Here is a 15,689-nt window from a genome sequence, read left to right as displayed (position 1 = left end):
AGATACATAGGATGATTAATAATAGATAGCAGGAGCAAAGAGGCTTGAGATTTGTAATAAAGAGAATTATACTCAATGGAGTTGCAGTTTAAAACTACAGCTGAGTATTAAAGAGGATTCCATGAATTTCCATATAGATTTTTCTGTGGGGAGCATCTCAGAGATATGTCATGGGGGACAAGAATATTGCTGTATAGTTTACTGTAAAAATGATTAAAGCTATGTTGACAACTTGAAAAAAAAAAAAAGTTCTTTTTTTCACAGTAAAAATCCCATGAGGGATTTCTTTATTATGTACCATAGAAGATTCATGTGAAAGGTTGGATTGCATAAAAGATTGCTTGTATGGATAATTGCTATGTTTTTCTGTGTAAATGCTCCACAGAGTATCAATTCTTGAAGATGCTGGTATAAGGAGTTGTCATTGTATCTAAAGAGATTGTATTTCTTATTGTTGGAGATGCATGATGAAATTATTGTCAAAATGCCTGTGAGATCATCTCTAGTAATGTAGGCTGTCTCCCTCTGATCTTCTGGCTTCCAGTGCACTTGAGGAACAGTGGGCCATGGCACTGCAGCCACCTGACATTCAGGATGAGCTGTAGGAGCAGCCTGGATCACTTCTGATGCAGCTGACTCACAGCAGGCTCTGGCTGCCTCAACAGCAGGGCTCGTCGGGGCTGTAGAAATGGTGGAAGCCGTCTGGAGTTTTGTTATCAGAGGCTGCTGCTGGTAAAGGGAACCAGCTAACCCCAAATGTGTGTCCACAGGCCCCTCTAACACCCTGTCTGAACTGAACAGAGATGGAAAAGGCATTTCTTTCCCATATCCCTGTGGGAGGTTGCTGTTTCCTGGGTGCAGCCTGTTCCCCTGTGATAACAGCCTTTGAAATCTGAAGAATTTTTTCTTGTGCACTCCAGGAAGGTCAGTAATAGGTTTCTTTGAGGGCTCTGTTTGTAATAAATATCAAAAAATGAAGATTACTTCAGTGACAGTATTGTAATTAACTTATAAAAAAGGAAGTGGGAACCTGGAAAGTGAAACCCAGGCTGCTCAAACCCAAGTTAGGTGGCAGGTCTGTATGAAACACAGTTATTTCTGTAATTAACTGTAAATACAGTGTTTTCCATTGAGAGCAGAAGCTGATAAAGCTGTTCAACATGGCAGCTGCATTGGAGACCTGGAGCAGCAGAGCAGACTCTGTGCATTTGTCCTGGCATAAACTCAATTGCACACTACCGAGTCAGTGAAAAAGGCCCTTGACATCCCTGTTGCTTTCTAGATCCAGGGGCTCAGAGCTTAGGAGCAGAGCTGATAGGTAGCTAGGGGACCCAGGAGCAAGGGCTTCATGTGCTGTGCTTGTGACCTTCCCTCATCTTGCCCAGATCTGTGGTGAAGAGTGGAGAGGAGATGCATATGTGACTGGAAGTTTCAAGTGACAGTAGTGAAAAGGGGGTAGATCTGATTTCTGGCATTTGGGCTGAAGAACTGTGCACTGGTTTAGAGCTGAAGATGTAGGAGCATGTGTGGTCTAGTACCACTCCAGATGCTTCTTCCTTCTCCTATCTATTTGGTTTGTTATTCTCATCATGGATTTCCATCTAATTTGCTTCATAGATCTGACTGTTGTATTGAGGTATCAGGTGAATACAGCTAAAAAAATTACCATTGTGAGAGTCAATGCAAGAATAATGTCTTATTAACAGCAATTGTTTTCATAGCCTATGGAGAAAGAATAGATTTGACACAGGATTACTATCCGGATACAGCAATTTGCAAAAACTGCAAGGTTCTGTTTTCAGCTAAGACTTTAACTTCTCTCTACTAATAGTAAGCACAGTGCAGAACCACACACTGAATTTTTGTCTATATCAGCCTTCAATGATTGCTTTTAACAGTTGAAATTAAAATTCTTCAAATATACTAGTCTTTTCAGCTGTTACTGAAGTATTGTATTACTGTATTACTGTAACTTACACTCTTCCCCGGGAGAAGCACTGTGTAGGATTATTTGCTGAAAAGGAAATTTCTACTTTCTTTTTTTTAAAACCATTAAGGAGCTCTGGAGATTGGTGTGACTCACTAAATGGGTCCCCTGTTAAATGCATCTCAGGTTACTGTGGGTTCAATCCAGTTTCCCATTTTTACAAGTTAGAGTTATAGTGAGCCTTTAAATAGGAGGAAAGCATCTTAATTACCCATTAAGGGCAATAAAGGAAGTTGGTTAGGACACCATTAAAACAACTGTGATGAAAAATCTGTTTCAGGGTTTTGTACTTAAGAAGAACATGGGATTTAGATGTCATCTGTACTGCAGATAGCTCAGTGCTGTGATCTCATTATTACCAGACTCATGATTATTTTTGTTGTCCTGTATTCCCCACCTGTGTGAACCAGGCAGTTATGCAGTTTTGTGATAATTGCACAAAAAATGTGGAGAACTGAGATCTGCTGACTGGGCAAGAGAGATCCATCCATCAAAATGAATCTGTAGATGTATTTAAAATCTGGGCAGTAATGACAAGTGGGTTTTTTAATTGGGGGAAAAAAAAAAAAAAAGGTCATATTTAGTCATGTGTTCTGTCAGTTTTATATGAGAACATTGTCTCTTCCTACACATCTTGCTTCTGTTACAGCGTTAGTCCATAGCCTTTTGACTACTGTGGCTACAAGCCCTGTATTTAAAATATTGAACTTTCTTTGAAACTCTATTGCTCTGAAGCTTCTCTTGTTTCTGATTCAGCAGTTAGAGAGCAAAGCAATTATTACGGTCATGGTAAAGCGATAGCCAATATATGGTTGATCCCATAGTACTCTCTGCCTTTGCTTTCTTGGTCTGGTTATGGTTTTGTTTAATGTTTCCTTATTTAAGAGATATACTGGATTATATACTGAGAAAATTATGGCAAATTTCAAAATAATTTTAATTTCATTAATGTGCTAATAGTTATGAAGATTTATTTTACACAGGAAATAATCAGCGATGTGGAAATTAAAGGATAACTGGAAAAGGTGTGGATTAAAGAGGAAACAATTCATCATCAGTCAGAACAAAAAATTGATATGCAAAGAAAAAGATTAACATGAACAGAGGTTGGCAGTTCATTAAGAGAAATGTGCTATTTAACACAATATGAAATAATTCCATAATTGAGATTGCATTTTAAAGAAGTGATGGCTCTGTAATTTATAACATCATTTGTTTTGCCTCAGACAGTTTAACAGCTTACCTTACTGCAATACAGTCACATTTTATCTTGGTAATTTTGAATAATTTATGCAGGGTTTTTCATTCCTTCTGAACGACACAGTGCTGGATATATTGGTATATTTATAGATGCACAATTCCTACTGATGTGAATAAAAATCGCACTTGCAGGTCTACCTGCATTAAGATGAGAATTTCCGCTGCAGCAATTGGCCTTCATGATAGCCAGAAGAGGTCAGGCACTACTTCTCTTACTAGTACCTACTTCTCCAGTGAGTGTCAGTTCCAAAGAGCTGTACAAATAAATGTTCGCTCCACGTAGCTACCCTGATGTATGTTACAAATAACCAAACTTCGCTTGACCTTTTGGTCTTATGATTTGAAAGACCCAAAATATTAAAAGTGGGAGCTCAAGAATCAGCAGCTTTGTATCTGGGTGATGTAGGAATGTTAACAACCACTTTGCATGGAAAGGAAAGGCTATGTAACTTTTGTGTGACATGGTACGGGAGAATGGCTGGCTAGATCTTCACCTTGTTAAATGTGCCCAAGCTCTCCTGCAAGGTCAGTTCAGCTTTTCCCACCCTTGGGTTTTATGGCTTGTAATATGTCAGATCATATAACTGTTTTCTCTGTGGTCATTGGAAATAAGGTAGAAGGAAACTTTCAGATGTCATCCCTTTTATTGCCAGAGCCATAAACATACTCTCATCCTTCTTATTGCAACAATTTTTAAGTCACCTGGACATCAAATTTTTTGGTTGTATTTGCTTCTGCAGCTTTATTTGCTTCTAATGATAGTTCATTGCAATGGTCTTTAAGATAGCTATTAATTGCAGTGGTTTGGTTTGATTGTAAAAGCAAATACCAAGTATGAGGTTCTGGGGGGGGAAGCTTTCATCAATACTTTCATCACTGCTGTTCAGCTCTGGATTCTTCAAGCAAGCTGAAAATTCGATTCAGATTTGAACTATCTGTAGATCTTAGGAAAAACCAAAATAAATGGAAAAAAAAAAGAGGGAGGGATAAGCAAAAAAGGTGGTGGCTCACTGAAATGTGCTTTATACACACAAACGCCTAATGTTAGCTTCTTGAAACTTTGGCAATTATTTGCCCGTTCTATCTGTGAGTGCTCAGGATTGCCATCCGCTTTACAATGCAGGTTGCAGGGTGTGATGCTAAGTGAGATGTGCTCACCTGCACTTATAATTTGCTCATACATGCAAACTTGAAATACTATCTGGTTTAAATAAAACATGAAATGTTTGAAAGGTACTAATAATACGACAATAGTATTTTGTCTGTGGTCAAAATACTATTAGGGATCTTTTGCTTGCAATCTACAAGTGGTTCTTATCAAACATTGGTGGAGAATTATATCCATCATCTTTAAGTTAACTAAAAGAATAAATAAAAGAATAAGTAAAAGAATAAATAAAAGAATGGCTTGGCTTCAGTACTAACAAACTGTCACTTGTTTTATTCAGTTATGATACAGTTCTGCAATTCTACTGACTTAGTAAGCTTACATCTGTACAATAGTCTAGATTTAGCCATGTAACTCCAATTTTGCCATTGTGGCAATAACATTTTAGTGTTTCAGTATTGTTTTAGAGAAAGATGCCTCATAAGGAACATCTGCTTTTTAACTGTGTATTTCCAGAAACATATTGTTAAGGCACACCCTTAGTGTACTTCCAAAGTAATGTCTTACAAAATGAAATTGTCTGTTTTCATTTCTTCTTTTTCAGTGACAAAATTGTATTAAGAGCTGATTAGGTGGCTCTGCAGGAATACAGATGCCTGATTACTGATGCAAAGTCAAATAATCATTTAGACCTAAGCATATTGGAATGTCTCTCACATAAAACTTTTCTTCTAAGATTTGTGATTCAGCTAATTTAAGATGACATAGACATTAAATGAGTTTTGAGGAGCAATTCAATTGGACAGGTGGATCTGGGAGTCCAGAGATTCCTGTCATAAGATATTGCTTTATAATATTGCTTTACAGAAGCAACAGTACTAATACAGGTTTTCTTAATGGTTTCACTCTTGAAAGCAAAGTGAAAACAATTTTAAAAGGGAAATTTTTAAGTCTTGTTTAGGTGGGGTTTTTTATTTTTTTTTTTTTTTTGGTTTTGCACCATTGCCTGTATTGTACTGATGCTTTCAGATCATTTTTCTCTTACTCCAGTGCAGTTAAAGGTAGGTTTAGATGCTGTGTGTGTTACCTAGTATGTGAATATACGTACTAATGTGATAATGCATGTAAAACCTACTGGAGTTCTTTGGCCGAACAGCAAAGACTGTGTTTTACCTGTTAAGGAAATATGTGAGCTGCAGAGTATAACATATTGAAGCAATGACAAAATCAGCGGAGTATTTGTCTTATCTATAAATAGTCTGGCTTGGGTACTGGAAGCAGCCTGGATCAAACTCCATGATCACTAGAGAACTGTTTGTGCCAGGCAAGGCAGCTGTGGTTCAAAAGCTGAGCCTGGATTATGGAAAAAAATGCAGCGGCATAGAAACGGATGCTCAAGTGACACCTTAGCTGGAAAGCAGGCACATCAAATGTAATTGCATTGGCTGTGCAGTAAAGGGTCCAGGAGTTGGTAGCTCTTAGTTGCAGAATTGTGCTGTTTAAACATAAGTCAGATCTTGTACTGGAAGAATTGATAATACCCATGTGGTGACAGTTTTTCAAATACACAAATTCCACTCCTGCAGGGTAATGTCAAATGGCAGTTTTGTTTGATTAATAAATAAAATAGTTGCTAGATCTGCTTTTCAAAAGTACTGTTTGTTTGTAGATATTAATATTGTTGAAATACTTGCTTCTCCATGTAGCCCTGGTCTTGTTCAATTAACTGTCCTAGACCAGTTCCTGGGATTTGATCTGTTTGTAAATAAATTTGCAGGTACTTGATTACGCTTTCTGTAGCTGACCATGGCTTGAGGTATTCTTTTCATTAAAGTTCTCCAGATATTTTACCTCTAGATGGGAAATGACAGATCAGCAAAACTGTAGTATTCCACTGCAATAAATCACTCCATAGAGTAACATCCCAGTGGTCATGTCACTATTGTTGCTTTTCATCAGCGTTCCACGGATTAACTGCACTGAGTTGTGGACCCCGTTAATAGATGGAGAGAGCAGAATGTTTTTGCTGTGGTGAACCTTCACCTTGTCACTGCCAGCATTGTATGGTCAGTTAAGAAACAAATTACCTGAGTATAAACAACTGGGATTAAATGTTGGAATATAAACCTCTTGGTGAAATTCAGCTTTTGCATTTCTGTTTGGATAGCTCTGAATCACAACGGTAGCACCAAATTGTGCTTATTTAACAGTTCTTCAGCTGTCAGATTTAATACAGCATTAATCTAGAAGGATTTAAATGGTACTGCTGTCCTGTATGCAATGAGCTTGAATCTGTTATGTGTCCAGTCCTCTTAACACCCTAACAAAGGGAAGACAGTTTATGTAAACAACTATGTTCTGAACAAAGTAAGTCTTGCACAGCACAGAGCAAGCATATTTTTTTCTTTACTAGTGTGTTGTATTTAGCCTGTGCAATAAGCAATATGCCAAGCACTTACTGCACTTATCAAGTGGTAAGACACCATGGTACCAGTTGATAGGGCTTGGTTCATTTTTACTTGAACTCCAGATGGAGTAATCCAAAAATAGTTCTTGCAGCCCTGCTTTTATTTGTATAGAGAGGGATCATAGCGAATTGTTAACTTCATACACTGCAGTAGGTTGTTAACTTCTGTGGTCAGTGCTTGGTGGACTATTATGCTTCCCCAGATGGGACATCCATAGCTCTCAGTTTGCCTCCCTACAACACTTCTCCCCAACACTTCTTTTCTGAATTAGTTTGATTTTCTTTAGGGAAAATTCTAATGACAGTGAAACATTTATACCTCAAAACTTTAGGAAAGTGTCTGTCACCTTCCTTGTCTTCAGCAAGTTCATAATTCATGTCTTAAAAGTACACATATAATTTTTTCATTATTTTTCTATCCTAAAGTCAAATCATTGTCCAGTATTGAGCTCATTCATTCATAGCTGCTTCCCAGTTTTTCTCTTTTCTCAGGGAATATTAAAATATCCTGAGACACATTACCTCTCATTTTCAGTGAAGAACTATTTTCTCTCTGTTTGTCCTTTCTAGAATTTTCTTCCTGTGCTCTGCAGATCTTCCCAATTTAAAACCATCTGTTCAACCATTGTTAACTCTTTGCTTCAAACCTGATAACTTCACATAACTGGAATGAGTAGTTCTCTTTTACCGCTTTATTAGCAAGTGGTGTGTTCATGCTGGGACACTGTAAGGAGCAGAGGGTATCATCTTCATACAGTTTTTTTGTGAGACAACAAACAGAGCATCATTAAGTGAAAATCCAGAATATGGAAAGCAAGATTTAAATCAGTCAACTGTTAAGGGATTGTGGACACGTATACCATATGCATAGTGAATCCAGGTCTTTTCAGTAATGCAGAAGTTATCTTTGATGTGAAATTGTTTGCTGTTCTTGAGTTCTGTTAGCTTTTGCATCTGTGTGAATGTTTGCAGTGTTGGTGCTATTTGTTTCTTTATTTTTTTTTCCTCCCACACTGTTATTTTTCTGCTTCCAGACTAGCAGAGGCAATAGAATGTATTCACGCTGACCCAGGAGGCCATGGGAATAGATACATTTTTCTGGTGTTAAAAGTGGGACATTAATTTCTTCTGCACTTCCATACCACTTCTGGATTGGAACTGAATTTTAATGTGTTTCGTTCTTCTAATAGACAATGAATGAATTTGGCAGCCATGGTACATGTTCAGCATCAATGGGCTTTTTCAAAATGTATTAGAAACATTTTATAAGGATTTTAAAGCAGGGAAATAAACAGCTCTATAGCTAGGGCGGCTATCAGTCAAATTAATCAAAATGATCTTTCGGTATACCACCAACAGCTGAGCTCTTCCTCATATTCCACTTTCTCGCTCTCTACGATGCTTTGGGTGGTTCAGGAAGATTCTAGAATTGTTGAAAAAAAGAAAAATACTCTTCATGAGAGTTAGAGTCATTCTTTCTAAGTAGCAGAAAAAGTATTTCTGTGTCTCCCCTTTCTGTAACTTGTGTTTGTCAAAATGACACTTGAGTCCCATTCACAAACCAGAGTAATTACCATCTGCGGTACTGTAAGTGACTGCCTGAAGACAAACATGAGACAAGATTTGCAGGGAAAAATGATCTTTTATTAGAACAACTGATAGAGGTGAAAACAACAGACAGGCTGAGAAGCACACATGCCTTTTGCCTTACTCTGCGCTGTCTCGAAGGTTGCTGTTCAGTTTGGAAGACCAGTCATTTCTCAAGTGCACTTCAGGAATATTAATTTGGGAACCTGATTAGGCTCTCTCTGGTAGTCTGTAACTTTTATAAATGAACAGCACTACCATAATCTACTGGCTAAATTAGGACTAGGCCATAGGATATTGTAGGTAATTCTTAGTTGAAAGATGCTTAACTCAGATGCTATGGTAAAGCTGCTACTTAAATAGAGAAGCACGCAGGTAAAGAATGGAAGGATGCAGGATGCTTCTGATGGCCAGGAACAGACTTTTGGGTTAAAAAGCTGACTGCTTCACTGAAGCAATGTCAGTGTTTCCACCCATTATATGTCTGTTTTGCTGTCATTCAGGTATTCACTGGATACATACACTTCTGTTGGAGAACAAGTAGCTGAGTAAACATGTTAAGTGGAGTTGACTGTTCATGATCTGCAGTAGGATAACAGTATCTTATATTGCTAGTGATTCATAGTTATGGTTTTATAAGCCATTTACCTCAAACTCTAAGTAATTGTTAAAATGAACAAAACAGAAGACTGAAAAAAAGGAAGCATTAAAAAAATCTGAATCAGGAAAAACAGCAACACCCCCCCCCCCCCTTTTTTTTTTCAGTATGCCTTACTATAGCCCTTTTAGATATATCCAAATCAAAACAGTAAATAGTTCAACACATTTAAGGTATAGTGGAAAGGGAAACCATGCACATGGTTGGCAGACCTTGTTTTTTGCAGACATGACTGGTTTTCTCATTTGCAGAATCATATTTGCTGTGAACAAAGGCTTCCTGATTGTCATATGAACTTGACTAGAAATCTGTCCTGCAGCTAAAGAGATATCAAATATTAGTACTTGTGCTTGTATAGCCAAAGGTGTGTGTATTGAATAGGTCTTGAGTCTGGATATAGCTAGAGCCTCTTGTAAAAGCCAAATGCAATTTAAAAATTACAGTGATAAATCAGTGCCATGTATTTTGTCAATAACTGATGCTAGGTAAAATCAGATACAACCTCTGAGTCTGACATAAAAGATAAACGCAGATAAAGCAGAGAAAATTGTGTTTACCAAGGAAGGAAATATCTTCTTGGGTTTTGTGTTTTTTTTAATTCAGAGTAGGAGGCAGCAGGAGGTTTTGTGTGTTAAAGACATATACATACATAGGCAGAGATCATTCGCTCTGTATTTTAAATATAGGGCATTGTAGCTGTTGTGTAATGAATGAGTTAAAAGAAAATTGTGGTTTTGTGTCACAGTGCAGGTAGATGCTGTTGTGCAAGTCTTGCAGTCCATAATACATCAGAACAGTTTCTTCTTTCAGGTTGGATAAATAATGCCCATAGAAGTAAGTGCCTGGAGAACATAAAGCAGTGTCTGTTCTTCCTATAAGTACACACAAGTTCCCCAGTGGCTCTGATGCAACTTGACTTTTAATAACTGGGCCTTATGCTTGACTTCCTTCTCTCAAAATCAGGCTGCAACAGCAGAACATGTGTTGACCTTTTATTTTTCAGAAGACACAGGAACCAGGGGGGAGTTTACTTCTTGGCAGGAGGTCCTCCCTCTACCTTCCCAGGCAAAAAAGTGCTCAAGCAGCAATATGTAAATATTGGGTACTCAACCTGGTGATCTCTCCATTTACCCTTTGGCTTTTATGCACGTTGGTCATTAAGGTTTGAAGTTTTGATGGTCCCCCATAAGCTCTGTCTTTTTAAAAGAAGATTGTCAGTTCTTCCTGTAGTGTAACCATGGAAACAGGCAGGGAACCCTTAAAGAAAGTGATCGAACACGCTGTGCTAATTAATCCTACCTTTCAGTTTTCTTTCAGTTGAAGGATGTGGTTAAATAAATTTTGCATGAGTAAGCATATTTGGGTATGCAAAAGGGTATAAAATATGTAGCAAATTTTTCTTGCAGAAGGGTATCTGGAAAAAAAACCAACCCTGATAACTGTCATCTGTTTGCATCTGGAGCATCAAAACAAGAAATGCAGTATCTTGTTAGTGTTTCATATATATATATTGATAGCATTCTTTTAGAACTGTAAATATGTCTGAAAGATGAGGGTATTTTTTCATGCTTTAAGTGTGATGAGAGACATTTGCTTTAATTTTGAGTCTTCAAGTGAAAGTGTTCATAGTTGCAAATGCCTTCTTTGTCTCTAGTGTTATTCAGAAAAAGCAGACCTTGCCCTTGCTCTCTCCCTGAGGGAGAGCAACTCCTCTGAGGCATTAGCCTACTTCAGGTCCTTTCAGTTCTGCACAGGGGCAGTGATTGACTGCCAAATTTTAGTCTCAGTTGTTCATTCCTGCTTTCCATGGGGCTGTTTAGTTTCCAAAGTAGTGTACATGCCCAACTAGGAAACCAATTGTTCACAACTTAAAACATGGCCTTTACCCATTAACCTCTTAAAGCTGATGATGCTGTCTGATTGAATGTACGACCCTGACTTGCTTTTACAAATCGCAGTTTTGTTTATGACTTTCTCCATTCCAGTGCTGATATTTTTATAACTGAGAAACCAGATGTAGCAGCTTACCTCAGATGAGGTTTTCATGGTGTTTTGGGAGTGAAGAGCAGAATAAAGAAAAACATTTAGTTGTTGAACAGGCTGGGATTAACCCAAAAGGGCCATCCTTTGAAAACTGGAGGGCTTTTAGTTAACCTGGAAGGAATTAGAGGTGGAAGAGATCTAGAAGCAGTGGGCTGAGGAAACAGGGTAAGCAGCAGTGCCAGCAAGTTGGGAGGACTGTCTCCATGCTGAACAATTACACAAGAGAAGGAAAGGTGTGCTTAGGCTAACTATAGCACTTGCAAAACTCCATACTGGCCAGTAAAGTGGCAGAAACTGTGAGGCAAGCGTGTATATTGTATTGTGGCAGTGTGATGTCTGGTATAGCAAGCTGGGTACTCATTCCTCCCTCCACAGGAGATTTCTTGAGTGTGTGGATCAAGGACTTTGTGTCATGGAAACCTGAGTTCATTTTTAACCCCACAAGCTCTAAAGTTTTTTTGAAGTTTCCTCCAAATCACATGATGGTTCTGGCTTCTTAAAAATACCTTTCCCCTGCCTGCTTATGTCCTTTCTTCCGTCAAAGTTAGGTAGAAGATTAGAGAGGAAATAGTTTGCATCCAAATTCAGCCTTTCTCAGGCAAGACTAAACAGGGCCTCTGACAGGCAAAGAAGAACTGGAGGCACTGACCCTCCAGGCTTCTCAAATACTTTTGTAATTTTTATTTAGCTTAATAATGTTAGGTCTGTATCCACAAATTCAGGGACTGCTGTTTTAGTTTAGTTACATGGGACATAGGTGCTCAGAAACTCGGACTTGTTAATGTATCTCTGGGCTAGGAAAAAGAATTTTTCTTACCAGTTAGAACATTTGGTGGTTTCTGATTTCCTGGAAGCAAACACATTAATCTGGAAGCTCAGGCAATGCAGAGCATGAGTGTGACCTTCCTCTGGCCTCTTTGGGGTTGTACCTGGTCATGAGCCAAGTTATTTGTGAAGCTGGTGGCCAAGTGCACTAACGTAAAAGAGATGGAAGTCTGAAAACTAAAACCAAAAAAGGTTATTCATATTTGATTTTTTTTTTTATTAAATTGTGGCATACAAGTCAAATTATTCCCCTACACTGGTCTAATTGCTATAATCAGCTGATAATGCAATCGACTGGGAAGATTTGCCATCATTACTATGGAGATGTATTCACTGAGATTAACTGTTCTTAAATAGCTCCTCCAGTGTATTAAGAATAAAGGTGTAAAGGATTCTCATCTGCCCTTATGTGAATTCTTGTGTTGCGTATTTCTTTATGAGTGTATGCCTTTGCTTTTTGGTTTCTGTAAGGTGTAATACATGAAATTCTGTTTGAGTAATTTCATTTGTTTTGTGAAAGGGAAATATGTAGTTTGGGAAGACACAAAAATCCCCGGTAGTTCGTCTTCCTGGTTTCCATTACCTGTGCTTGTCCAGTGTTCCCAAGCAGGAGAGCAGATAGTCTTAAGGTGGCAACTAGGAGCAAATTATTTGGAAAAGGTGTTTGTAGGCCCATGATGGGAACCATCACCATAGCCCTGAAAATCTTTTCCCATTTCCTGGATGAGAGGGGCTTCTGTAGGAGAACTGTTAAAAAAGTATGCTCTCTACTGTTTTTATCAGCATATGAGGGTCTCTTCTAAAATCTTTCCAACTTTACATGAGACATTATGGTTGTGTAGCAATATAAATTCTTTTAAATGACTTGACAAGCTTAAAAGACAATTATTGTAAACTGTGTATTTTTAGAGGCCAAAGATTTCATTGAAATGATTTCTGCTTCTGAGGTTGGTGCACTGCCAATATACATTTGTTGAGAGAAAAGAATTTTACACATAACATTTTCTAAAGCATTACTGCAATATTAATATTTATTTAAATGGTAATGTTTCTACTGCTTTCAAATATAAACTTGAATAAGCAGGCTGGGGTTTGCAGTCTAAACTGTGGAAGGTTCCCTTAGGCTTCCCTGAAAAAACACCAAATCTCATCTGTGGCACTATTTGCCTGGGAGTTTCCTTTTCATTCCCTTTTTCTAAATACCATTGAAATGAAAGACTATCAATGCCTAAGGATGAACAGTTAATGGAAATCAAAATCTTTATCTGTCTTTCATTTAGGTATACCATAGTGTATCTTTGCATCTCTCCTGGGCCTGTGGTTGTCACTGTGAAAAGCATATTTTATTATTCCTTCATAATATTCACAGGTCTGTTTAGCCAGGTACTAAATGATAGATGCTACTATGTTATTTCGTTAAGTAACTTATTCCAATACTAGAAATAAAAACGCTCGCAACATGCTATCGTGTTATGTGGTGTGTACTCATATGTTCCTTTAGGATCATAACTATGCAGCAGACAATTTCTTTGTTTTGTTCGCATTAATTTATTTGCATTTACCCCACAGGTCTTGCAAGAGCTAAATCAGTTCCCAGCCATACATATTCCAATGAAGTGGTAACTCTATGGTACAGGCCTCCAGATGTCCTTCTGGGATCAACAGAATATTCCACCTGCCTTGACATGTGGTAAGGATAGAATCCTTGCACAGAACTCTATGTAGGTGTTTTAGCTCTGATTTTTTTTATATGTGTAAAATAATTATGTCACAGGATTAGTGGTACAGGTTAAAAAACTTGTGTAATCTTTGTGGTCCACTCAGTAGCTCCCTAAAGGAATCCCTCCTGCCAGCTCACTGTTTAGCAGCTGGTACCTGCTGTTGACACACAACTAGAAGAGCCATGGGTGCCTTGCAAGAGACTGAGTTGTTGCTTTACTTTTGTAGTCATAATGTGATACTTCGATATGATATGATAGGATACTTGTTTTGCAGAAGATAGACCTTCACCATGCCCAGCTGTAGCAAGGACAAACCCAGGATTGTCTGGATGCATGAATCTACTGTACTTGTTAGCAGTAAATCAGTGTGGCACATCACTGCATAGCTTTCTTTCAAACCTATGGATTTTATTTAGGCCTGCAGGTTTGAAAGGGCAGTTTGATGTGTACAGTATATAGCACTTTGCTCCTTTTTGATAACATCATTTGTGTTAAAGAAAAGAGGTGTTTGGTTTTCTGACCAAGGTGAAGGTTCTTTGTTTATCCTGTAGGTTTTCAGGTCACACGATCTCTGTAATCTGTACAAATTCTATAATTAGTAAGAGCTTCAACTGTGTTACTGGAAGCAATGCATGTTGATTCAAGAAACAGAAATGTGGAAAAAATACTTCTCCTTACAAAGAAAGTCTCAGGCTCCAGAAGACATTTTTTTAATATGCATTTGACTTTTTAGGTTTATACAACTCATTTCATTTGAGAAAAAAAAGATAAATATACTGAGCAAGTTTTGGAAAAATATAATGCTTTTTTTGTAGTTTGCTGAAATGTCTTTCTATAATACAGGCAACATAAATGCAGAATAATGATTATGTTAGAATCCAGAGGTAACCATAAGATAAGGTTAAAAGGACCTTGTGTTTTCATACGGTAGTTGAATAGCATTTGTCAAGGTAAACTTGCAGAGTAGTACTGAAGCTGATTGCCTATCAGGAATATTTTTTTGCTGCGGAAGAGAACTAAGCATGACTGGGCTGTGTTTAGTCTTTAGCCAAGATCAGAGAATGTGAGATGAAAAGCTGCGTTTTCCTGAAAATCTCATCTAGTTTGTTCCCATAACACTGTTAAGTCTTGGCTCCTGGGGGCAGGAGTAAGAAGCTGCAGGGTTATTTCATTTGAAGGGGTTACCGAGTATAAATACTAGAATAACTAATACTGAAGAGAGTGTTTATTATAACTGGGCCTCTGGCTGCTTTAGTTCCTTGACCTGTAAGGGTAGATGAGCTAAGAGGCAGAAAAAGGCAGGTGAGCAAACTTCTCCAAATGTGAATGTTGTGATATTGCAACTGAACCAGAGGCAAAGGCAGCATCTTCTGTATCAGCTGTGTGGTTTTCTTCAAACCATTCTTCACCTCACAGATAGAAAATAATTTCCCCTTGCATCTCAGCTTCTCAGCTATCCTAAAACCATCCTGTTTTCCCAAAGATCAGGCTCAGCCTGGTATCTTCACAAACTGTATGCGAACTCCACGTCCCATCTGCTCCTGACATGCTGCAGTCGCCTCTTTTCCAAGCTATACCTCGACTTGCGTAGGGTGAGGCAGGACAGCTGCATCAGAAGATGAAAATAGCTGGGAGACATAAATAGTACTTTTCCCTCATTTACTTAAAGTTCAGTCTATGTGTGTGCAGTTCTTGATGTGTGTGCAGTTCTTGAGAGTTCCACGTTTGTGTATGTGTGTAGATGCATGTCTCAATTTGTGAAGTACAAAGAGAATGAGAGAATATATGGAAAGGTGTCGAGAAACTCTAAGTTGCTTCTTTATTCAAAAGAGACATTGGAAAATTATTTTTTAAAAAACACCAATTCTAAAAATTACTGCACTTTGAAATGAAGGGATTTTTTTAATTGGTTTGTTTTCTTTGCTTTCTTGGGTTTTTTCAACTGAACAAAGGGGTTTAAAACATTTTTCATTCTCACTGAAACTTATACCACAAAGAAAAATACTTCACTTGAAAGCTCAGTAGTTTGTCAA

General features: G+C 38.0%; 1 protein-coding gene across 5 annotated transcripts in view; it reads left to right on the top strand.

Annotated features, from left to right (window-relative positions):
- Positions 1-15,689, top strand: part of CDK14 (cyclin dependent kinase 14) — a 318,587-nt gene that overhangs the window by 169,984 nt on the left and 132,914 nt on the right. For all 5 annotated transcript variants that reach the window (XM_057432447.1, XM_057432444.1, XM_057432448.1 and 2 more), the window contains one exon: positions 13,505-13,625. In XM_057432447.1, coding sequence (XP_057288430.1) covers positions 13,505-13,625 — 121 coding nt within the window. The remainder of the gene's footprint in view (positions 1-13,504; positions 13,626-15,689) is intronic.

This window comes from Pezoporus wallicus, unplaced genomic scaffold, assembly GCF_028554395.1.
Source record: "Pezoporus wallicus isolate ANWC-B61680 ecotype Strahan unplaced genomic scaffold, APGP_CSIRO_Pwel_v1 scaffold_2584, whole genome shotgun sequence".
Lineage (NCBI taxonomy): Eukaryota > Metazoa > Chordata > Aves > Psittaciformes > Psittacidae > Pezoporus > Pezoporus wallicus.
The sequence above is the reverse complement of the archived record's forward strand: the minus strand, read 5'-3'. Positions and strand labels throughout refer to the sequence as shown.